Source organism: Pavona decussata, unplaced genomic scaffold (assembly GCF_977016875.1).
Source record: "Pavona decussata unplaced genomic scaffold, jaPavDecu1.1 SCAFFOLD_236, whole genome shotgun sequence".
In the NCBI taxonomy this organism is placed as follows: Eukaryota; Metazoa; Cnidaria; class Anthozoa; order Scleractinia; family Agariciidae; genus Pavona; species Pavona decussata.
In genome coordinates, this window is record NW_028145641.1 from 520,903 (window position 1) to 545,000 (window position 24,098).

Below are 24,098 nucleotides of genomic sequence, written 5' to 3' on the forward strand. Positions count from 1 at the left end.
TTTCTCTCTGATCCGCTAAATCAATCTTCAAGATTCTCTTAAAGATTTACAATTTTATTTTCTTAGAATCTGAATCTCGAAATCGGCCTATTTATGAAAAACGAATTTAATGTGTGTATAAGGCACCTACGTTTTACACTTAAAGCCATCTGAAAGGCTTTCTAAAATTTCTTCAAACCAGAAACACATCATGAACAATGTATTCTGTAAGACAAAGTTAAAAATAGTTTTTGATGAAACTAAACTTTTGTGAAATTTTCTATCAATTAAGGGCATACACAAAGAAAGAAAAGAAGCATTTACAGATTTACAGCATAAATAACATTTCTTTAATTGGTCATGAAGTATTTCTGGGTAGAACGTTAGGGATCAAACATTTATCTCACTGTTGATAAAATATCCGCTCTTCAGTTCGGCTTTCCTTGAGTCCTTTTGAAATGACAGATTCAATTCCTTTCCAGTAATTATCCTGATGCTTTGAAGAGTTATTTCTTCTTGTTGACTGGTTTCCAAGTTCCCTGTTACTAAACAATTGCAATGGTTGCAAAAGGAATTGAAAACTTCCTTTAGGCCGCGACGGTAACTTCTAACAAATGTCACGCAATTTATGAAGTTGGTTATTGTTGAAAGGTTGTAAGTTAAATAAGCCAAAAGCAAGAGGCCTTTATAGAACGAACAGGACTCTTCATATTTCAACAACAGGAGAATCATCCATAAAAGCTGAGGGAAAACGCACAAGTAAAAAGATGCTATGATGCAGATCGACATTTTGATTGCTCTTATTTTCGTTCTTCTGCTCTGGTGCACTTCATTGGTACGGAGAGCTTTGTTTTGTTTATTTAGAGTCCTTGCTATGACACAATATAGGAAAGTCATGAGAATCAGTGGCGCAATTTGAAAACAGGCTGAATACAACGAAAACGCCACAGTGTCGATAAGTTTCATGCAAAAAGGTCCATCGGCAGTCAGTACTAACTTGACCGTAGACAGGTCTAATGTTTTTACTGCGAGCCCTATAATCCATGTTGAAATGATAGCTAGGGCGCGACATCTCGACGAGATAACATGGACCTTCATTGGAAAGACTACCGCCATAAACCGGTCCAAAGCAATCCAGCAAAGACTTTGCACAGAAACAATAACTGAAAGACGTTCCACAAACACAGAAAACTTGCAGAAGATTAATGCAACCTCAACACTGGTATTCCATTGGAAGGAACCGGTCACCATCTCGTTGATGCGAAGTGGAATAGATGTTAAAGCAAAGACGATGTCACAAACCGCCATATTGACAATAAAGAAATTAATCGTGTTTTTCAACTCTGGACGCTTAAACACAATGATGATTATGAGAGCATTTCCAACCAAGCTTTTTTGTTTTTGTTCTTAGCATTCACTTGCGACAAAGTTACTTCACATACAGTGTTTGCCAATGAAGTTGTAGAGGTGTTCTTAGAGAAACCTCCTTTAAAGCGTCTTGTTGTAGATTTGACAGAACAGCAGTTAAGGATGACACCAGAGCTGCAATATGCCGCCTTCTGACAAAAGCTGTAGGAAACTGTAGTTATTAAAAGTTTGGTTCGGTTTAATTAACCACGAAACAAAGAGGAGAATAAAATTGAAGCTGTTAGTCCTCCAGTGATATTCTCTCCTTTTTTCCTGAAAAACAAATCCTGTCCGCCATTTCCTTTTCAAGAGGAAACTAATTAGAACAGGATAAAATCAACAATCAACGTGGAAAAAGCTCTTTAACAATGAAGTCATTTTAAAAGCCATGTCCTATAGCGACGACTTTCTTATTTTGTTGAATCAAATAATGGTAACTTTAAATGAAATGAAAAATGACTGTTTTCTCGCGCATTAAACTTAAATGAGACAGTACAACATCCGTTGCAAATTCTTAAGGTGGCAATGCTCACACAGTGTTAATTAAGTGTGGACAAGAAATTGCTTACGCTTGAACTATATCACAACATTTTCTGCACATGCACATCGTAGGAAAAAGATAGCACCGTAGTTTATAAAGAAACACCATTATCTCCAAACAAGCTCGAGATCGCAGCAGCATATATAGAAATGTTCACATCTTAATTTTGAATCGTGTTTGTGTTGAAGCAAACTCTCTATTCGAGCCTTAGCTATAAAGTAAGAATAGACTAGAGGCCTCCTGGTTGGTAGGACTCATACGACTGTTTAAAAGGTAGGGAAAGCAGTCTCTGGTGTCGAGGTCAAGTTTGGTTGCAATCCATGATTCATGGACTGAATGGGATGATCGGTTGATTGCTCGAGAGACTTATTGCAGCTATCACCCGCCTCCCGGTGGAGAGTGGAAGGGAGGGGAAGGAAGCGGAGTAGAGCAGAGCGTAGAGGAGAGGAGAGGAGAGGACAGTAGGGGAGAGGAGAGGAGTCTAGTGGACTAGTGTAGAGTAGCGTAGCGTAGAGTGGAGTAGCGTAGCGTAGAGTTTAGTAGAGTAGACTACAGCAGAGTTGAGTAGAGTAGAGTAGAGTAGAGTAGAGTAGAGTAGAGTAGAGTAGAGTAGAGTAGAGTAGAGTAGAGTAGAGTAGAGTAGAGTAGAGTAGAGTAGAGTAGAGTAGAGTAGAGTACAGTACAGTACAGTACAGTACAGTACACTACAGTAGAGTAGCTAGATTACAGTAGAGTAGACTAGAGTAGAGCAGAGTAGACTATAGTAGAGTAGAGTGGTGGATTAGAGTCGAGTGGAGTGGAGTACAGTACAGTAGGGAGCAGAATAAAGCAGAGTTGCTTATTTGGTTATTATGCTGATTTACAGCAGTTTTTGTCATATTTTGTCCGGCTTGTATCAGACCAGACGCAACTGCAATGTGACGCAATGTGATGCATAATTTTTTTCCTTTGGCAGATAAACCATATGACACCAAATTAGTGGCATCGGTTCCAAATAACGTCGGGGTGATTAACTCGTCGATCATCTTCAAATGCACTGCTGATGCCAACCCGCCTGTTACAGCGTACAATATTTACCACAACGGAGTCTTGGTTTCTAATTCTTCCACTGGTATTTTGAACATCACGTACGCACGCGCAGAACACAACGGTTCCTACTTCTGTATACCTTATAACGCATATGGAGTTGGAGAAAGAGCGTCTTTAAACGTTAGTTTTAAAGGTAAGTAAAATGGAAATTGGCAATCTTTTATGTTGTTTAGTTATGGTTTAATATCGTTAAATTAAAAACGGTGCCTCCTTTTGTCACTGCGCATACGTTCTGCGCATATTGCCGGTTTTCACTGTCACGCCATTGCCGTGTGCGTGAAAAAAAAAATTGAAACCATTCCATGAATGAAGTCAAGAAATTGACATGTTATAGATGATAAGTAAATCAGAAACTTGTCCAAGTGTCAGGTCTGTGCGGTATTCCGTACTCAAGTTATTTGATAAAATGTTTCACACAAATTTATAGAACTTAGTATGGAGACGCCATGTTGGTGTCCCTCTGAGGGACACAAACATGGCGGCCGGAAATAGGACAAAACATCTGCAGTTCACTTTTGCCAGAAAAGAGGTTTGTTTTCCCTTGTGAATTTTCGAATGTTAAGATAAATATTTCTCCTAAAACTTAAATTGTTTAGAATGCTGAAAATCACTCGAAGAGGCATTTGTAAGATACGGAACAGCTCTGTCACGGCCGTCCTCTTCGGTTTTGAATTCTATAATTTGGTGACGTCACGTGAAAACCAAGAATTGGGATGGTCCGAGCCGGAACTCTGATTTCTTAGAACTGTGCCTCCCAATTCAAAGTTATTTTTGCTCGGTTTATGGCTATATGGGGAAAGAAGACCTTTTACAGGGGCTACTGGAATCTACAAAGAAAATCGAGGGTAACCATGCATTTTTCAGTGATAGAGATAGTAATTTGCTGTTTAATTATGAAAAACGTCACCTTTTGATACAATGCTTTTACCGAACCTTTTAAGAAATCGTGGTCGAGCAATTTTCCAATACAGTGAAAGCAGTGCATAGAAACTTTCTTCCTGAGACGAATTTGATAAAACTGAGGTCTTTACCTGTAACCAACAATCTAGGTTATTGTAATTATTACACGCTCATGCAGGAAACGCGTTCAATAAACACTTTTAATAGCTTTTGACGATGACTGTTGAACTAGCTTTTTTCCTCTTCGTTGAGTTTCTTTTTGTGTGCGCATGTAAACCCAACAGTCCTACAAGTGGAAAAGTTTTCTTGTCGTGACATGGTTCTACCCTTGTAATAAGTTTCTGAACTTGTGACCTTGTATGATGAAATGGAATAAATATAAGTGTCTGCTAAGTCAGGTCCTGACAAAAACTTCTTTGGCCCAAGGTCCCTGTGGTGTCAAACACGTGTACGTTTCCTGGTCACCACAGATCGTAGGAGGCGTAGCGGCTAAGCCAGGCGAGTGACCATGGCAGGTACAGATAGGATACTTTGACAACACAGAGAGATCTCCTCACATCTGTGGTGGGTCCATCTTGGATCATTACTGGATCGCTACTGCAGCTCATTGTGTTAAGAGCCGAGCCAAGCTGAGAATTGCAGCTAACTTCAATGTTACCGTTGGTAGGTACTTCATAATATCCTTTACTATATGTAAACGAATTGTGTTTTATTTGGCTCAATGAACAAACTAGAATATGGTAACTGTAAGTGTCTGGTTTGCTCGATCATCCAACACCATTTTATTATGAAGGCCAAATCTATGGACGGATGACAAGATTTCAAGCTTTCGCCCTCTGCATTGCTACCGTGATGTCATCAACTTTCGTGTCTTTTGGGAACTTATGGGAAGCTAACATTCTCACTGGAATCACTGCGTTTTCACTTTTTCTCATTTGACTGTCAATTCGCTTTCATTGAATTGTAATGATTTGAAGTTTATTTGTTCAACCTTTGTGGGCTCTTGTTCTCCTTTGTCCCGTCTTAATAATAGCGTTTGGTATCTTAGTACTATCCTAAGGACGGTGCCTTTTTTGCGCTCTTACGACTATACGGGAAAGGCAAATCTTAGCAAGGGCTATTTGATTCCCGAAAGAAAATTGGGGGTAGCCATGCACCTTTTAGAGATAATTGAACAACAATAATTCCAAAAAGCGTTAAAATGTATAGCAATGTTTGACGTTTATTTCCACATTGAAGCTTATTATTCCTGAAAAATGCATTGTTACCCGCAAGTTTCTTTTTGAATTTGAATAGTCCTTGCTAAGATCTTCTTTTTCTGTATAGTCGTAAACCGCGAAAAAACAGCTTTGTTTTGGTCAGCATCTTCTTTGGAATTAGAGGCACTGTCCTTAAGTACATGAGTGGTTTAAATTTGTCTTTTAATCATAAGGAGAACTACAGAGACGAGTTCCTGAAGGAACCGAGCAAAACATTCCAGTAGAAAAGATAATTGTACACGACAAGTTCGACTTTAATAGTGTCCAAAACGACATAGCACTCATAAAGCTTCAACGCCCAATCCTCTTCAATACGCATGTCTCACCAATCTGCCTTCCACATGTTGATTTCGCTGTTGGCACCACTTGTTACGTCACCGGCTGGGGTAAACTGGGACCTATCGGTTCAACTTCAGACATCCTTCAAGAGACAGCTATTCCTTTACTGCCTCACGCAATTTGTAAACAGTATTACAAACAGAAAAGCTTGAAAGATGTGACGCCAAACATGCGCTGCGCAGGGGCACTGGGTCAGAGTCAAGGAACATGTCAAGCGGACAGCGGAGGACCGCTGGCCTGTGAGCGTGAAGGGCGCTGGTATTTACTTGGCATCACCAGTTGGAGTGCTGGAGGTTGTATGGACCAAGGAGACCCCGGAGTTTTCTCTGATACTTTGTATTTTAGGCAGTGGATTGCAGTGGTTATAAAAAACAACACTAGAACGAGAACGTAAGAACAGTACGAATACAGAAAGAATAAAATGTGAAGATATTCGCGCTATAAAATATCGAGCAATTGCGCCAAGAACAGAAAGGACGAAGTCTCTTCCTAAAGGAATCCTCACTACGTGCTTGCGTTCCATTATGGCAGCCTGGCCGCCTGTGTTATAATGTTGAGAATTAACTTGTCCTACGATTACTGTTTAGTCATGAATGGACCGTGATGAAAAATGACTGAGAAGGTCAAATGAGCAGTGATCACTCTTAATTCACTTACAAAATGCAGTGTTTCTTGGCGTCGAAAGATGTCTGGCATATTGAAATTAGACGCAGTTGCTTTTTATCTGGAGCAGTTTTCAATTGAGTGTCCTAAAACCAAAACCAAAGTAATTTACTCTGGCCAATCACAACAGAAGTAAACGGGACAATGAACCAATCAGAATTCAAATGAAATACACGTAACCGGCGTGACGCGCGGGAAAACGCGTCGAACCGGCCGTAACACGATTGTTTTGGTTCGGTTCCTATTGACCAGTTTTTTCAAGTTCTTCCTGTGTATTTTGGAGAAGTCACTAAAAAACTTATTACAGCTTGTCTTTTTTTTCCAGGAGAAATCACTTAATATTTTCTTCTCGGTTCTCTAATGGCAATTTGATGTTAGTAAAGTTACCTTGTCAAATATCCGAGTAGTTCAGTTTGACCAAAACATAGAGAAATCTCCGTGAAAGTGCTCCTTTAACGTTGGTGTTCTCAGGCGGAGTTTTCTGTTAGACTGCATAAAGTATGTTTTTATATGTAAAGAAAAACACAAACAAACTAAAAACAAAAACCATTTTGCTACAAGGGTAGCAGTTAAAGGAAGTGTTATTGTAAAGTGAATATCTGTACAGAGATGGAAACTATTTTAGTTATATTTTATGAGCCCGAATCTTTTTTATTAAGGCTATTATTATTATTATTATTATTGCTGATGAAATGCTCGAGCTAATGAAAGGAAACATATAAATATTTATGAAAAGAAAATGATATAAGTGTACAAGTGAAGAATTTCTTCTTATACATTTGTCACACTAGTAGGTTCAACTAGGTAATTCACGTATTATTAAATAAAGTTTCATGATGTTCATGTCTCAGAATTTGTTGAATGATTCTTACAAGTGTGAAGTATAGGTATTAAATCTCCTAATTATTAATAATATTTTTAATTTTACGACGAGTGGGATCTCCTTTGGATCGGTTTGGAAGAGGGGAAAATAGCTCATTATTATTATATCGCGTATTATTGATAATACCCCGGTGAATAGAAGGTTCTCCACAATGTTTCAGGTGATTCTGTATGTCAAAAAACATTAGTGGAAGCGGAGAAGATTGGCTTCGATGAATAGTTAAACGATACAAAATCAGTATACGTAATGACTAATATTGACATACTTTCTACAAAGGTTATAGACATCCACTTTCAAGTTAATTATCGAATGTCTCTTGTTTCATTATATTCTTGCGTCAGTGTCTCATTCGCAAACGGAATTTCCCGGATGTTTCTTACGGGTTTCTTTTTCTAGCCCCCCCCCCCCCCCCCCTCTTCCCCTCCCCATTCCGGATTATAGACCTTATGCAAAAATGGCGGACGGCGGACATTTTAATATTCTTTTGTCTCTATTCAAATAAGCCTCACTAGTCTCGTTCAAGGTGAAATATTCTTTTGATTTTTGAATTCAAGAACGAGGTTAGTGAGGCTAATTTGAATGCAAAGAAAAGAATATTAAAATGTCAGCCATTTTTGCATAGGGTCTATAGGCAAGGCAAGAATTAGTGGGAACAAAGCCTAAAATCCCCATGAGCACAATTTAAAACTGCGAATCGAGCACACAGCACTCACTCGTTTGAGGAGAGGATTGCATTTTTAATGATTTAAATTAAGCTTTGGAGGTTTTTTTTTTCCGTATTCAGCTTGACGAAGAAATTCATGAAAAGTCGTGCTTTTGATGGTATTGAATCGTTTACTGCCGACAGCGACAAACAAGCATACAGGAGTATTAGATGCGTTTTGAAAAACATCATAGTACAATTTTATACCCGGTATCATTCCTTGAAATATTTTATTTCCGTGTTTTATTCGGAAAATGATGGTGCACCTTTTCGTTAAAACACTCCAAGTTCATTTTGCATCGGGAAACTACCCAGGACGTGCAGTATCTTTCTCTTTGCACGTGCAAACAAGAGCGCGTGAAATATTTTGCGTAATTAGCAGCGATTGGCTTCAGTTTCTAATTCGTATTCATGAGGTAATTTGGCAAGATCTCGCAGATTTCTGAGTCGTGCTTTCGAAGCATCGGTTGAACTGTCGTCTTGAAATTAAAAGGGGAAAATGATAAAATTTGAAGGCATTAACGAAGGAAAGAAGTTGCACAAACGTAGAACTGAGGTAAGCCCTGCTTTGGGAATATTGCTACCTTAAGTTTGCACTCTTTCAGCCAACATTGAAAGAAAAACATGTGCGCTAGTATGCTGTTCGCTCAAAGCAGGTTACTTGGAAACTTGTCTTATACTCTATAAAGCAGATACTTAAGCCTCACTTCTGCTCTGTAAAATACAGTACTGTCTCAAAATATAATGCGAATTTTGTATATCCTTGTTATTGCAGAATTTGATCGAATATTCAGACTGTTCTGCTTAGTTAAAATTGTAGGTTAACAATGCTAATTTCTGAAGCCATAGACGCGCGCAAAATTTGCATATTCTTTACATACATGGGATAGTCGCAGGTTATAAAATGGGAAAGGGAACTAAACAGCTAGCATTGTATCTGCAACGATAAAATTTCCTAAATGCGGTTCTACATGCATATGGCTGTAAATTGTTTGCTTGTTTTGACAATTGCTATCGATCTTGCTTTATTGCCACTTTATTTCAGACACCCTTGGAAATAAATTTAACGCAGTGAAAGTAGAAATGTGACGACAGAATCATCGAAAGCAGCCTGGAATTACCGCCAAGAGGAAACTACACAGGTGAGAACTTTTAAGAGATACAATCAGTTTCTTTACAAAAACTAGTGAGGGTTAAAGTACAGAATAGAAAAAATTTTGCTGGCTTGACAGTACAGTGACTGATTTAATTTGATTTTCACAAAGCTGGATCGGAGCTCTGATTTAATCGAAAAATGGTCATAAAGAATAAAAAATGGTAGCATGTTTACAACCCATTTAGCTCGGGACGTGAGTTCCGGAATAGAAAGTCTCTGCATACAATGAATTAAAACAAACAAAAAAAAAACAACAACAACAACAACAAAAAAAAAACTGGAAATCTTTTTAATATCCAAGAAAAACCTACTAAATTTGATCTAGTGCTTCATGACATTGTTAACAGAATCAATCAATTAATTAATCAATCAATCAATCAATCAATCAATCAATCAATCAATCAATCAATCAATCAATCAATCAATCAATCAATTTTGTTTGCACATTTCAAGGCAATTACATGAAGTATCATAGATTGAATTATACTTGGGTAGGAGCTCTCAGGGGGGGCTTTGGGGCTTTTTTAGGGGGGCCTCTTATCAACTTGTAATTCTGTTCTTTTATGATATAGTTTTCTTGGTATTGAAGCTATGGAGATGGGTGGTATAAGGTTGCATAGGGAAAAATTGCACGCCCTGTAGAATCATTGATTTAGGAACTTTTACTTTTCAATGAGTTAGCTACAGAAATTTGAGGGCAGAGTCAGAGGGATGAATCTGAAATTAATCACTTGGAGGAAAGATCTGAAATACTGTAAAGGACTTTCATATCATACACTACGTTTTTAACCAATAAGTTTCTGTTTAAAATGGTGGCAGAAGGAAAGAACCGCCACTAAAGGCCGTCTGCGAATTAGCACCCAAGTCCAACGGCGTACCAGGATCTGAATACACTCTGGACAAGGTCATTGCTTGATTGGTCTTGTTAGACTTGTTATAGATTGTTATAGCCAATAAGATTGAGGGGATTTCGAAAGTGACTTCCAGTATTTCGTTTCGTTGGTTGGGTTGGGGGTCTACAACAATTAATTGGGCGCTAATTCGTACACGCTATTTACAGGCGGTTGATTCCGTCTGCGGTGTGTGTAGTACCAGAAATCCGAGTCATTTTGTTCAAGCGATACTTTATACCTGCGGTTTTTCGGAAAATCTTCAGAGCATATGCTTGGTAGTGTCAGATTGCCAAAACAAAATGGCTTTAATTATCGGAGAGATCATACGAGCAGTTAGATTACATTACGCTAAAAGGAACCTGTTTTTAAATGAAAAAGGAAGTATAAACCCGGATCAAAGATATATCAAGTGGAGAGACTCATAAGCACAAGCGGAAATCGGCGAATCGGTCATTTTTTGCAGGGCTATTAATCCGAAGTTTAGCATCAACTTTTCTCTGCTCGCGTTCGCATAATAAATCAGAAATGGTTTAAAAATAAATAATCAGTAAAGAAAAGAGTTTCAGCTATTATAGTAATGTTGCAATATTTAATTTTAGTCGCAGTATAGTAGGCTAGGGAATATGTACAAGCACGCTTCCGGTCTCGTAAAAGATCTAAAAATTCACTTATACTCGACTGCGGTACTTATGGGCAGCGTACTTACACATGAAAATGCCTGGTTACATTTTACAAAATGGCTACCAAAACAACAAGGAAAATGGGTTAAAATCGCCCGTCTTCTCGCGTGGTTACAGCTCTGTTTTTGTCACAGCGACTTGTGGTAATAAACGTAAATATTGCCTTTCAAGGCGGCTGATTTGTATTCAGACGAAGATGTCGAGAGTGCGGAGTGATGGGAGATGAATTCAGACAAGATTTGAGCTCGAAAATAGAGCTTTTCGTAAGTAATATTTGAAGAAATTTGAGAAGATATGAGACATTTAGTGTCTGTTTTAGGGTAAATTTGTATCTCAATTTGTCTGAATTTTTATTTCGAAAACCACCTAACTAAAAACATTTTTTGTAGGCTTAAGCTTAAAGAAGTTCACTTTCTTTTAGGAGCAATGGGAAATGATTATCTTCGCTTATCGCTTATCGTTCAGTTATTTCGAAATTTGTTTTCACTCCCACATAAAGCTCTGTAATTTTCGTCCGCCGTTCTGCACATTTGAAATATGATTGATGACTCGAAAATCTGGTGTGTTCTTTTCATGTCAGCGGGATTAAATTCATTAAATTTGAAATGGAGCGGTTTTCAAGTGAGTGTCGAGAGTAATTTGCGTTTGCTTTCGTTTTGCTTTACCCTGCTCTGCGGTCACTAGCTTTGAACAAAACCTAAATTAGAACTTTTAAATATTGGGTTGTGTATCACAAATATGTTATATATGTCCGCACAGTGAAGACAAGTTTCGCATAGGCGCACAAAATTTTAATGATTAACTGTATGCTGGAGTTTTGAAGCATTCAGTTGATTTTGTGTTTGCCAAGAAAGTAAATGATGGGTGGGGTGATGGGGTTTCTTGTCGATTTTGGGGTTATTGAGTTGATTCAATGCGATCATTTCAGTGTTTTTCTGGAGGCTGCGACTGAAATAAGACCTCTTTAGTTGGGCCTTGTTTTATTGACATCATTCATAAAGATTTACGATTTATTGCAGAATCATCACCTTGAAGATTTGTATTTTCAGGGGCGATAATCAGAAGGGAACTGAAAGAGGAAATAAGAGAAAAGAATCCAAAAGAGCAAGCTGATATTGCTGAACAAGAAAGAAACACTACAACAAAGGTAATCTGAACTTTAAAACTGTTCAATAATTTACTTTGAAGTTGGCCGTTGTCGAAAAGATTTGTTTTTACCCCTTTGGGTCTAGACTTAAACCATTTACTTTCTGTTGTACAAAAAATGCTCATGGATATAAGAAGTGATTTTCTTAAAGGGAGAACATAGCATGATCATTTTTCGGTGATTTTTCTAAGATACAAACGTAAACTTGAAAAATGTTAAACTGCAATTCACTTTCCATTCTGGATATCCTAGCAAAAGGCATTTACTTGTACTTATAGCAATTTATTAAGAATACTAGAAATAGCCTATTATTTTAAATAAGGTTGCATAGTGAAACAATAATTTGCGAACTTTTACTATTCAGTGAGTTAAGAACAGAAATATGAGAACAGAGTCTGAGATGAATCTGAAATTAGTCAACATGGAGGAAAGATCTCAAATTAAGGTAAAGAACCTTCACATCATCCAATAAGTTTATATTCAAAATGGTGGCTTGACTTCTGACTAAATTTCTTTATTTCAAAAGGATTAAATTTATTAAGGCAGCTCAGTTTCAATTGAGTTTGGAAAGTAATTTGTGTTTGCTTTGATTTTGCTTTACTACGCTCTGTGATTGGTTTGAAAAACTAGGTCCGCACACTGAAGATCAAGTTTTCACATACAGCTGTAGGCATACATGTAGTATGCTAGAGTTTTCTTGAAAGCAATGATTTTGTCTTTGCTAACATGATAAATTATGGGTGGGGTGGGTTTAATAGAGAAGAATTAAAGTTGGCGTATTAAAATATCTGACCTCAATTGGTGGCTATTAAGAGCTTTTAGTTGAATACAGTGCACTCATAAAGATATAAACACTTGCTGCAGAATCATCAAGCTGATTTTTTGTATTTTCAGGGGTGATAATTAGAAGGGAACTGAAAGAGGAAATAAGAGAAAAGAATCCAAGAGGACGAGCTGGTATTGCTAGATGAGAGAGAAACATTGAGGCAAAGGTAAGAACTTTGAAACTGTTCAATTTAATTTATAATTACTTTGAAGTGGACGGTGTCATAATGATTTGTTTTAGCTTTTGGGGCGAAACGTTACTGATATTAAAACTGTTTACTTTCTGTCATAAAGAAATGCACGTAGATCACCAACTGATTTCAAGATCTCAACGGAACAACAAAGCATGATAATTACATTTGGGCAATTTTTCTTAGAAACAAACTTTAAAAAAAAGTGAAACTGCATTATTCATTTCCGTCCTGGATGTCCTGGCGAAAGGCATTTACTTAACAGTGTATAGCCATTTCAGAATACTAGACGTTAGAGTAATAATATTTTTGAGTTTCGACATTTCCAATATACCAGAGCTTTTAAACTTTTAAAAGAAATACGAAAACTAGGTGATCGAAAGAGGAACAAAAAACTGGTAGCTGGCTGCAAATTTTTCAATGTTGACAGAATGCAGTAATCTAATATAATATGTCAATAAAATTGATGACACAATTGTGTGTAAATCAAATATTGAAGTTCAACTTGAATTTTGGGCCACGTGAATCGCAATTTTATAAATGGAATTTTTAAGGCACTGAAATCAATTTATGTCTCCTTCAAATCATACACAGCTGCTCATTTGTGATGTCTAGTTTCTTATTTCTAATTTATGTTACTTTCTTTTTTTAAATGAAAATAATGATGATGATAATGATAAAATCAACGATGATGCTGAAGATTAAGAAGTAAAAAGTTTTCATGAAAAGTCAATAGATTCAATTCAATTGATGTTTCACCAACCAGTAATTTAACAGGGAAGAGCCACCCAGTGGATCTGTTAGTAAACCATTATTATTATTATTATTATTATTATCAGCTTGGAAACAAATTAGGGAAAATTTGAGACAATCTCAATTTCCTATTCTGCCTTTAAGGCAAGTCTGATCATCGACCTGGGTAGTCAATTGACATGATAAAGAATAGACCACTTTGCACAAAGGTGATAATATTATTTTGACATGATTACAGTTGTTGGGAACAAAATTGCAAATTCCTGATGATTACTTTCAAAGAAAATAAGACCAAAGTTAATACCCGACATTTGTCCAGAATATCTCAGATTTATGTTTTGTTGTTTAACATATAAAATCTTGGAGGAGATTATTCTTAATTGGGAATGAAAATCATGATGATAAAGACAAACAGTAGAAACTTTTCATAAAAGAACCTTAAAACTAAATTGGTTGAAAATTAATGGGAACATCACGTTGCGTGAACAATGACTTGTTATATCAACTTTTTGCCAGTTAAATTTATTTATTATTTATAATAAACTTCTTTGAGAGTTATTCTTCAGAAAATGACGAGCGTTTTTGGTGCTTTGAGATTGATTTAAATAGAAGGAAACAGTTCTTTGGCTTGACGTCAAACAATTTTGCCCCTATATTACCAGGAAACAAATTTACATTAGCATCGTCAACACATTCGGTCAATAAAACGTGTTTGTGATCATGTAGTTTAACTTAAGGTGGCCGAACACAGTATTCCAGTATACAGGTGTTAGTAAACATTATTTGAAAACTACGAACTTCTGAGAACCCGAAATTAGCATGGTGCAAGATTAACTAAGAAGGAATAAATTTTGATACCGATTTTGGTGCCGTTACCATGGCAACGCAGCAAGCTATCAACCGTCCACAAATAATGGTTTTCCTTAATTTTTAGAAAATGCACGAGTTAGATTTTTTCCATTTTTTGTCTCCAGAAAAACTCGCAAAATACTGACTTAGCGACGCTGCTTTCATGTAATTTTAACAGAGAGATCCCTGTAAATGTTGGTTTTGCATTTTAATGTATATTGAAGATACCCTCTGTTAGATTTTGGTTATTGTTTGTAGGCCAGTTACGCGTTTGAGAACTATTGTTTTGTCAAATTTCACGAAATTCTAACGAGCGGTTCCTTAGAAAACAGTTCATTTTCATTAAAACAACCAGTCACAATTTTTTGCTCAAATGCGCATGCGTGCCTTTTAATTAGGTTTTCTCAACAGTGATAAAAAGCGTACAAAAAGGCCTAGCTCTTCGTGAACTCACTTTCTTTGTTCGGTGATAAATGAGGAAGGTTTCACAAACGAGAAACTGAGTTATTTTAAGGGAAAAACTCACCTTTGTGATCAATTTGGTATAAAATCGAGGGATCGATAGTATTTGCTTACCACAACCCTTAGCGCGCGCTTAATAGCATCACTAACAGAATCTGTAAAGCGCGCGCAAACTGTGTTCGGCCACCTTAAGTAAAACTTGAAAGCGGAATAGTAAAACTTATACCGAAACTAAAACAATAAAGTCATTCTCGTTTGAGTACTGTGTTTGATAAGTTGATTTAAGTCAGGCACCATCATCAACTATGACAGGACAAAAATCTTTAGTCCGCAATGATATTGTTAAATAAATTAACAGTGATAACTTCATAGGAGTAAGTTGTTTAAGTTTCTTCCAGCGCCAGTACCGGTCAGCGGTACTATGAGTTAGCATGCGTTATCTGTTGTTCGTAGCCGGGCGTCCGCCATATTGTTACTGTCACTCGGCCTCTAGTTGTATTCCAGTTTGATTAAAGCCTTACACGAATTGGTCGTGCCTTGGTTCTTGCCTTATCTTCCTAACTGGCGTGGATCCCACCGCTGCCACCACGCCAGTTAGGAAGATAAGGCAAGAACCAAGGCACGACCAATTCGTGTAAGGCCTTAATCAAACTGGAATACAACTAGAGGCCGAGTGACAGTAACAATATGGCGGACGCCCGGCTACGAACAACAGATAATGCATGCTAACTCATAGTACCGCTGACCGGTACTGGCGCAGGTACTTATTGATTTTGAAGAAAAATGCTTATGACACAACTAAGGGGAGAAGGGGGTGGGTGAAAAAAGGTTTGCTTAAGGGATGGGGAGAGGGAGGGAGAGTCACTATAAACTAAAGAGTTTGTTGGCCCTTTGTTTATTGAACAATGCCAAAGGTGTCAAACCTGAATAACGTTTAAGATATTTGAGCAACTGAAACTTAAGGCCTTTTTCAGAAATTTATCTGTAAAATAATTTGAGGTGGTCGGTTAATTTTCATAGATGTTATGCTTTTGATAGGCAGTTTTTTTCAGAAATAGAAACTTTCTTTTTAAAATGACGAAAAACTCATTTTCTTCTGGTAATGTTTTTATGTTTTGAAATCATAATAATGTTCCTACGTTGTTTTTGATTACTTTTCGTTCAATTTCGGGGCTTTCCTGAAGTTTTGGGAAATCGAGAAATCCAAGATGGCGGATCCATAATGGCCGCTTGATATGACGTCATCACTTCGCCTTGAGGGGGTGAAGGGGGGGGGGGGCAATCAGTCCCCACCTTTCCCCCTCCGGTTCCAGAAGAAAAGAAAAGCCCAGTCTTATAAGGGTTAACGCCTTTTAAAACCTAATGTTATTGATAATTTTGATTAAAAAAATAAATAAACCATGGGCATTATCGATACTCAAAGCACGACGAGGCTTGTCATTACGTAACGGTGAACTTCTCACAGAGAACAATTCTATGCACATAATTGGTGTTGCTGCGTCCAGCCTCTTGTTTCTCTCCTGATGTGTTATTTGTCCGTCTGGCGTCTGTAAAAACAAAGCGAAATAGTGTAGTTAGCACGTTCAGTTTGATGGGCGCAGCGCTTTGTAAACATAAGTAGCGCTAGCGTACAAATTGTGTGAAAAACATTTGAACGAGTTAGCGAGAATTCTTTGAACGTAATGTTGACTGCGTGCATTTCAACAAGACAGAAAATAGACATGTTTCTTTTTTAGATAACGTAGGTGATATATAATTCTCTGCTAGCCGAGCCTAGTATTCCGATGGCCTTGTCATTGTCTTGATGTACCAGTTAATCATTTAGGGAATTTATATAAGTTTAGGATGTGTGAAAGGACTGGTTAAGCAAGCTACTTTGTAGTTTTATAGTTGTGTAACTTGCCATTGATTTCTTTCAGTACTCCAGTCTTCAGCAGTAGCACAAGCCCAGAAAGGAAGGAAGCCTACCAAAGAACAAAAGAAGGCCTGGCAATTTTGAGGTAGGGAATTTACTTTTATTAGCATAAATTAAGTCGTAACGGAAAAAAGTTTAAGTTGCAGTACAAAAGGTTGTTCGGTACACGTTATGTTGAAAATGAAATAACTTGAATCGATTCAAATTTTTTGAACGACAAGTTTCCGCCAAAAACAATGAAATTTTAGATGCTGTTTCGCAGATCGTGTATGCCTAGATGCACATATAAATATTGTCGAAACATGTTTGCAATCGTTTAGGTTTTTTTTCTTAAATGAACCAAAAAGATCACATAAAATCAGTGAACGATACAAAATCTCGATGCATTTTTCTTTCGAACGATTCGTTATTTTAGACTTGTCTTCAAGAAGACCAAAATTCGGAGACCAGTCAATCTATACGATTTCCTTACAAGTAAACAGTTTAAACTTTTACGCTCGGTGTAATTCATTCCAATAGAAAATTGTGTAGAAAGAACATTAGATTTCTGAGAACGTTTTAAAGCACTAATGTAAACAAAAACCGTGTCGTTTAAAATATGAATTTTATAGCCAACTGAGACGCATGTGCAGAAAAAAAGTGAATACTGTATCTTAGGATTTTGGCAAATTTTCAGTCCATTTTTCTAGTCCACTAGTTTGTGAATTTGTATCTGTCGTTGAATTTTGCTGATCAAATCTGCTGAGACGTGACAGTCTTTTCAACAAAATTTTGCATTCGTTTGGCATTTACAGTACCTGACAATTTTACTAATGCTCGAAGCATGAAGCCTTGCCATCTTTCGATTTAGAAGTTGGATTTCGACCAAAGATTTTCACGCCAATTCAGTGCTCACAGTTAGTTTTATGTGCCTTGGATTTATCTTACTTGTTAGACAGAAAAACAAAATAGTTTCCACCGAACCGAATTCTGTCTCTATCGAGACAAATCGTAAATTGTTACTGCGGTTGTCCTCTAACGAATGTCTGGAAATTTTAATGGTAAATTCTTCAAATGTTTGGAAGAAAAAACGTCTTCGCCAGAATCGGTTCTTTTTTTTTTTTTTTTTTACAAATTTTGTTTTATTTCCAAACATCACAAAATGAATCTTTAAAAAAAAATCGATAGTTGAGAAACAAAAAACAAAAAGAAGAAAAGTAAGTAAAATTGGCCGGCTACATCGGGGCTTGAACTCCAAGCCCCTCTAAGCATCTTAAATTTAACGACGGCAGAGATAAGGCCGTCGTTCTGTAGTTCGGGTTGTATGCTTAACCACAAGACCACCAAGGAATTGCATGATGAGTGAGGGTCAAAATTCACTAGAAATAGGTTGTGAGCCCTATTGTTTTCATTGAATCGTTAATTGGTCATGTATTATTAATTAATCTGTGCCGCTTGAGTCCTTTGTAACCATGACAGCAAGGTTGTGTACGCGTGCAAATTGTTGATAATAGGAAGCAATTTCAAAAACAATAACAGCTGGAAGAAAAATTACTTACGATATGTTTTCATGGAACTTAAGGATCGCTGTTTCGTTCCTAATTTTATTGAGGCAAATTTAGAATTGGATTTATGGCAATTTGCCAGCGATGACTATTTTCTTTTTGTTAAAATCTTGTAACTTAGGAATTTCACAGCGTGAAAAATAATTAATTCAAGCACTTTACGTGATGGTTGTTGTCTTGTATATTAATGTAGATTTTCTTATCTTCCAGTTGTAAATGTCAAGTTGGAGTAAACACAAGGCAAGGAGCAAGAAGAAAGCGCTAGCAAGCATGGGAGGAACTCAAGGTTACAATTGAACACAAGAGGGAATGAACATCGGAATTTTTTGGACGCGTTCAAGGTAGAAAATTTAACTTTATCATTTCGCTCAATCGGCTCGAAACATGAAGTTCCAGTTTTAAAATGCAAAGAAACACATCAAGCTGTGAAATTCGCGTAAAATTTTTAATAAAATTCAACAAATAAACTGAATTTTTTCTCAACTAAATTTCCACCAAAAAACACTGACATTTTAGATTTTAATTACTTGGATGCTAAAACATTTTTCATCGCATAGAAATTGGATGGGCACATTTTAGGCCGAGTAATTTAAGTTTTAAAAGGTGCCAATATTTTTGTATTGGAACTTTTTGTTTGCAATGTCTGTTCAGTACTCGAACGATAGGTATTCGTGATTTACTCATAAGTGCACGATGCAAAATCTCACAATAGTACAGCAAAGGATTCGTTGTTTTTTACAAACGTCTTCAATTTTGGTGAAAATTTATTTCTCTAGCTCGAGTCTTCTCTAAATTATTGCTTGTAAATTCGAGATGCAAAAGTTTACTCCAAAACATGGAGCTTTCAATGGATTATTTGATGTTGAAAATGCCAAGAACACGACTGAAATTCAATTTCTTGAAATCTTTAGGAATATTTCAAATCTAAACTGTCTGATCAGTTTAAATACTTATTATACAAACGAAGTGTAGTTTTTAAGGCGGACTAAATTACTGAGCTTGTATCGTGCACTTGTCACATTCTTCGGTTTCGGTCAGGCGTATACAAACTCGTTTTCTCGCCATTTTCAATGGGTACAGACATGGCTTTGATGTTGCGTTTGTGTGGGATCAAAAGTCTTTATACATATTTGGCTATAAATTTGACCAAGGAAGTCTCAAAAAACAGAGAAAAAAATAACACAATTTAAATCTGAAATGTTCTCAATTGATTTCCACACAAACTCAATTCACGCCATGTCTCTACTCTTGAAAACAACCGACAAATTTCGTGACTATTTGGAAGGGTGCAAACATGGCTTTCATGTTGCGTTTGTGTGGAAATCAAAAGTCTTTGTACACATTTGGCTATGAATTTTTCCAAGGAATTCTCAAAAAACAGAAAAAATTATACAGTTTAAATCTGAAATGTTCTCAATCGATTTCCACACAAACTCAATTCACGCCATGTTTCTACCCTTGAAAACTATTGACAAATTTCGTGAATGTTAGAAAGTCAAACATAGTTTGAAAACCATTCTGTCAGTATTATATTTCAAAGATCATTTATTTATTTTGAAGTTTTCATTCTCAAAACAAGACTTAGCTGTAGTAGTCAACCAAATATAGTTTATTTTCTTTCGCTTTTAATATTAGTTAAGTAATTACAAAAGAACTTGTAATATATATTAATTAGTCAATAAAGAATTTAAACTTAATTATTCATTGTTCTTCTTTATTTGTCTTGTATTCATTACAATAGTAAAAAAAAAAACACGCGCTCTTAAAAGGGGCCTGGTAACTAGTCATTTTGCCAAGGAGAGGTTACCGAAAAGAAAAAAAGTCCTGCGCTTTTAACACGGGTCTAGCACAAAATCAAAAAAATATATTGACTTTTGAAGGGCTAAATCCGGCTTAAAAACCTGCACAGATTTTTCCCGCCAAAAGACTTACAATATTTTTGACTCGGTACTAGAATACCCCGATCAAAAGCACAGCACTTTTTTTCTTAGTAAAGGCAATCAAACATAGGCAAAAACATTGTAAAAGAAATAGCCTACAAATTTTCTAGTTTTCAAGCCCTCTTTAAAAGCGCGAAAAGAGAAAAAAGTTCTGCCCTACACGGGTCTAGCTTAAAGCCAAAATTATCTATACTTTTGAGGGGCTAAATCCCTCTTAAACCCGCACAGATTTTTCCCGCCAAAAGACTTAGAATTTTTTTTGACTCAGTACTAGAATAGCACAAAATCCAAAAATATCTTGAGAAGCATCGACAAATTTGAAATACTTAAGGACGTTCGCGCTAATTGTTTATGCGCATCTTTAGTGCGCAGGTAACGCACACGCCAAGCAATGTCACGCGCAATTCATGGTTGACGATAAACGGAGGAAGACGGAGGTAAACACACATGTCGGCCGACGTGACAGCATTAAAAAGAGGGAAAAGGGGGAAATTCATCTCCGTTGCACAGTTTTGAAACGAAAAATCGACGTGAAACGATTAGACGGGTTAAGGTTGCAACAAAAAGTCCAAGAAAAGGCGTCGATACCTGCAGGTATTTCGCGCCAAGAGATTTAAAATATATTTACTTGACTCTCGATATGATGAAATAATTGAAATGCATACTTTATTTAGTCTATTCGTCAAACGCAGTCACCTATAAGCTTTTTTAAGTTTTGACAGTAAACGAGAAAGTCTTACCCTTGTACAAAAAAGCAGTTTTATTGATCACCAATCCAGTGTACAATCAATCTCCACATACCTATTCTAGGTAAATAAATAAGCTTACTTCTCACATTTTCGCCTCGCTCACGGCTATAGATGCATTTTCCTGGCATTGGCTAAACAGCAGTATAAGTTTTGAAGGTAGAAATTATAACAATAAACAACTTTAAACGATCAGAGGTTTGACAGCAAACTCGAACGAAAACAATTGACTCGATATTATGGGATAGATAACCCTGTTTAGGTTCCAGTGCTTCTCCGATCTGTCATGCAAAAACGTGACTTCCGTAAGTTTCTCACGTCTTTGACAACTTCAACTGGATTTTGCGGTTTTAAAAGGTCGGTGACCCCCAATTTTTTTTAGACGGTTAACCTTCTTTGACAGATATCTGCTTACTGTCATCAAACGAAAGAAAAATCAATGTGGGAAGTTATTTTTTTTTTAAATTTATCTACCCACGCGCGATCGAACTCCGCACATTTTGTGCCACTTCTAAGATGGAAATACAATTATTAAAGATTAGTTGTAGCTTTAGGGATAATAAAAGTGGAATTTATTTGTTTAATAGATCTTCTGAAATAAACTTCGGCAATGGAAGTTTGTCTCCAGCGATTCGTTTATAAAAATTTTGCATCAACAACCGGTGAGGTCATATCGCGTGACGAGGACCGATTTCTCAAAATAAGCGCAAACTTGCAGATGTCATATTTCCGAAACGAAGTCGGTGACCCCCATTTTTTTTTGCATTTCAGATTTAAGCAATTCATAGACTAACTGCAGCAGAAGTTTGAAAAAAAAATCAATGTTAAAACATTTTCGCGCGAACGTCCTTAAGTACTTGGAATTTGGCGTTTGAACCTTACAACATTATGTTCTTTCTTGATATGGAATCCAAAATTCGTATTGATTGACTTTTTCGCAATATAAAACTCTCATCATTAGAAACCAAGAAAAATCGCGCTTTTTGGTGCGAAGTTACACCTTTCAGGGCCCGGTTTTACTTAAAATGAAGCTTATTGCTGTACAATCCGACAATTTTTGACACAAAATGAAATGTTGGCATTAGAAAACCTATCAAAACTGGATGGCAGGTAATTTCTGTAAAAACCCCTCAAGATTAAGGTACCAGATAGAAAAGTATCTTGCCGAGAGACAAATTTACATTTCTATTTTTCGATACATTTTTTCCCTATTATTTATCACCAACCCAATTTTTTTTTGACAGGATGTATAACAAAAAAATCCACACTACACTCTTTCTAGCTAATCTCCATCACTTAGAATTTAGACTATAGAAGCAGAATTTTCTGCTACACTGATTTCAAGTTTTTAATTCATAAATGTTTAGGTTTCAAATTTTACATTTTTTGTTCTAGGATTTTGCTTATTCCCTGCACTTTTCATTCTAGTTCAAAATAGTGGCGGATTGTACAAAGAAAGGTCTTACCTAGAACAGCGTTAACAGTCTAGCAATTCTCTTTGTGTGGTGAACTGTCTTTTTAAATGGTGGAGTCGGTTAATAACTTGGCAAAGTCTAATTCTCCCTTTTCTTTTGCTTTTTTGCAAAAAATTCAATTAAAACAAAAACGTTCAAAATATGAACACGATACGATATCGAACTTTGTTGATCTAAGCTTGCTTTGATTCGAAGATTGGGAGAATAGTTTTACAACTGAATGTTTAAGTTTTCAAAACCCATTATAATGGTTATACTGTTTAGCGTTTTCATTTTTAAGATCTGTTTCAAAGCCCTACTAATCACCTTCAGAAACAGTTCGTTTTTGACCGACGCCACAGTTCAAAGCACAGTCCACCAAAGAAGCAGAGGATTGTATACCTGTGGTTCAACTAACCGGGCCCTTCAGTTGCATACACCCTAATGCCTTTCACACCAATGATAAAAATTTCATCAAAACGCGATCATATCTCGGTCAGACAACGCAGCTCATGATATAAACAGGCCTCGAAAGAATTTATATTTTTTTAGTCATATATATTTTTGGCTGATTAGATCTTTTACAGATCCTGCCTATACCTACAGCATGTTCGTTGTGCGGTTCCTTGCTTATAGTTTGCTCGTAAGAATGCATACTGTTTCGTATTGATGGAGGTACATTCCAGACGTTTCTGTACTAACGTGTCCCTGAAGTGTTACTTTAATTGTCCTGTGTTATTGCGCTGTTGTTTGTGTGAGCATATTTACGTTCTTTTGTTCCTGTTTCTCAGTCGCGTTTTTCTCTTGTTTTTCTACAGTTTGTCGCGTCGTTTAAATATACTTTAGTCATATTTTGTTAGTTTCCCTGTAGTTTTGAGCTCAATTGCCATGTTTTGTTAGCAGTTATTTTTATCGATAATTTTTCGGTCCGTTTTTTTTCTTTTTTTCTCTACAGTTTTTAATCTTCTTTTTCCTTTTGTTGATCTTATTTTTCCTTTGTAAGTGTTGCTTTGCTTTTATAAAATGAGGGACTAATAAGATTGCTTTTTGTCTCCGATCAGTACTTTAATTTGGTGTCTTTTTTTCATCTGTTTTTTTCCCATTATTTTTTGCCTATTGTTTTCCTTTTTCTTTCTCATATTTTGCTTCCGTTTCTCACCATGGTTTTATTTTGTTTCTGGGCAGTTTCTCTTCCTTTTTTGTTTTGTGCTGCTCCTTTTCTTCACTCCAGCTTAATATCTCATTCTTTTGTTGGTATTTTTTGTCTGAATTAATTATCTTCCTACATTTTTCATTTTCGTTTATTTCCATCATGTTGTGTGAGAATATTAGCGTTCTTTCTGCCAACAGTTTGTTCATGTTTCTCAGTCGCGTTTTACTGTTGTTATTCTACAGTTTGCTGTCGTTTGTTCAATACACTTAAGTCATATGTTGCTAGTTTCCTGGTAGTTTTGAGCTCATTTGTCATGTTCCGTTAGCAGTTATATATATTGATAAGTTTTCGTTCCTCTTGCACCGTTTTGTCCTTTTTCCTCTACAGTTTTGATCTTCTTTTGCTATATTTGTCTGGTCATTTTTCCTTTGTAATTGTTCCTTCGCTTTTTGAAATGTTTGTCGTCTCCGATCCATCGTTTAATTTGCTGTCCTTTTCTTCATCAGGAACTTCCATCTATCACCTTTTGGTTATTGTTTTCCTTTTTGCTGTTTGACATATGCTTTCATCTTTTTTCTGCGAGTTTTTTTCGTTTTTCTTTGTAAAGACCTACCCGTATTTGCTTGT

At 36.5% G+C, this 24,098-nt stretch overlaps 1 protein-coding gene, 1 long non-coding RNA gene and 1 pseudogene across 4 annotated transcripts in view; all 3 read left to right on the plus strand.

Annotated features, from left to right (window-relative positions):
- LOC146457901 (uncharacterized) overlaps window positions 1-7,016 on the plus strand; it is a 34,193-nt gene extending 27,177 nt beyond the window's left edge. The window contains exons 16-18 of the mRNA XM_085091413.1: window positions 2,883-3,149; window positions 4,343-4,579; window positions 5,349-7,016. Coding sequence (XP_084947539.1) covers window positions 2,883-3,149; window positions 4,343-4,422 — 347 coding nt within the window. The 3' untranslated portion in view covers window positions 4,423-4,579; window positions 5,349-7,016. The remainder of the gene's footprint in view (window positions 1-2,882; window positions 3,150-4,342; window positions 4,580-5,348) is intronic.
- Window positions 4,425-5,908, plus strand: LOC146457905 (trypsin-1 pseudogene; annotated as a pseudogene).
- A 737-nt stretch (window positions 7,017-7,753) lies between the features above and the next one.
- Window positions 7,754-19,875, plus strand: LOC146457906 (uncharacterized). 3 transcript variants are annotated; one of them, XR_014858357.1, is made up of 6 exons: window positions 7,754-8,319; window positions 11,542-11,639; window positions 12,004-12,084; window positions 12,534-12,631; window positions 16,639-16,719; window positions 18,389-19,875. It is a non-coding gene; the product is annotated as an uncharacterized LOC146457906 (long non-coding RNA). The 3 variants fall into 3 exon arrangements; XR_014858356.1 differs by lacking the exon at window positions 7,754-8,319 and adding an exon at window positions 10,549-10,755; XR_014858358.1 differs by lacking the exons at window positions 7,754-8,319; window positions 11,542-11,639 and adding an exon at window positions 10,566-10,635.
- Window positions 19,876-24,098: the final 4,223 nt, after the last annotated feature.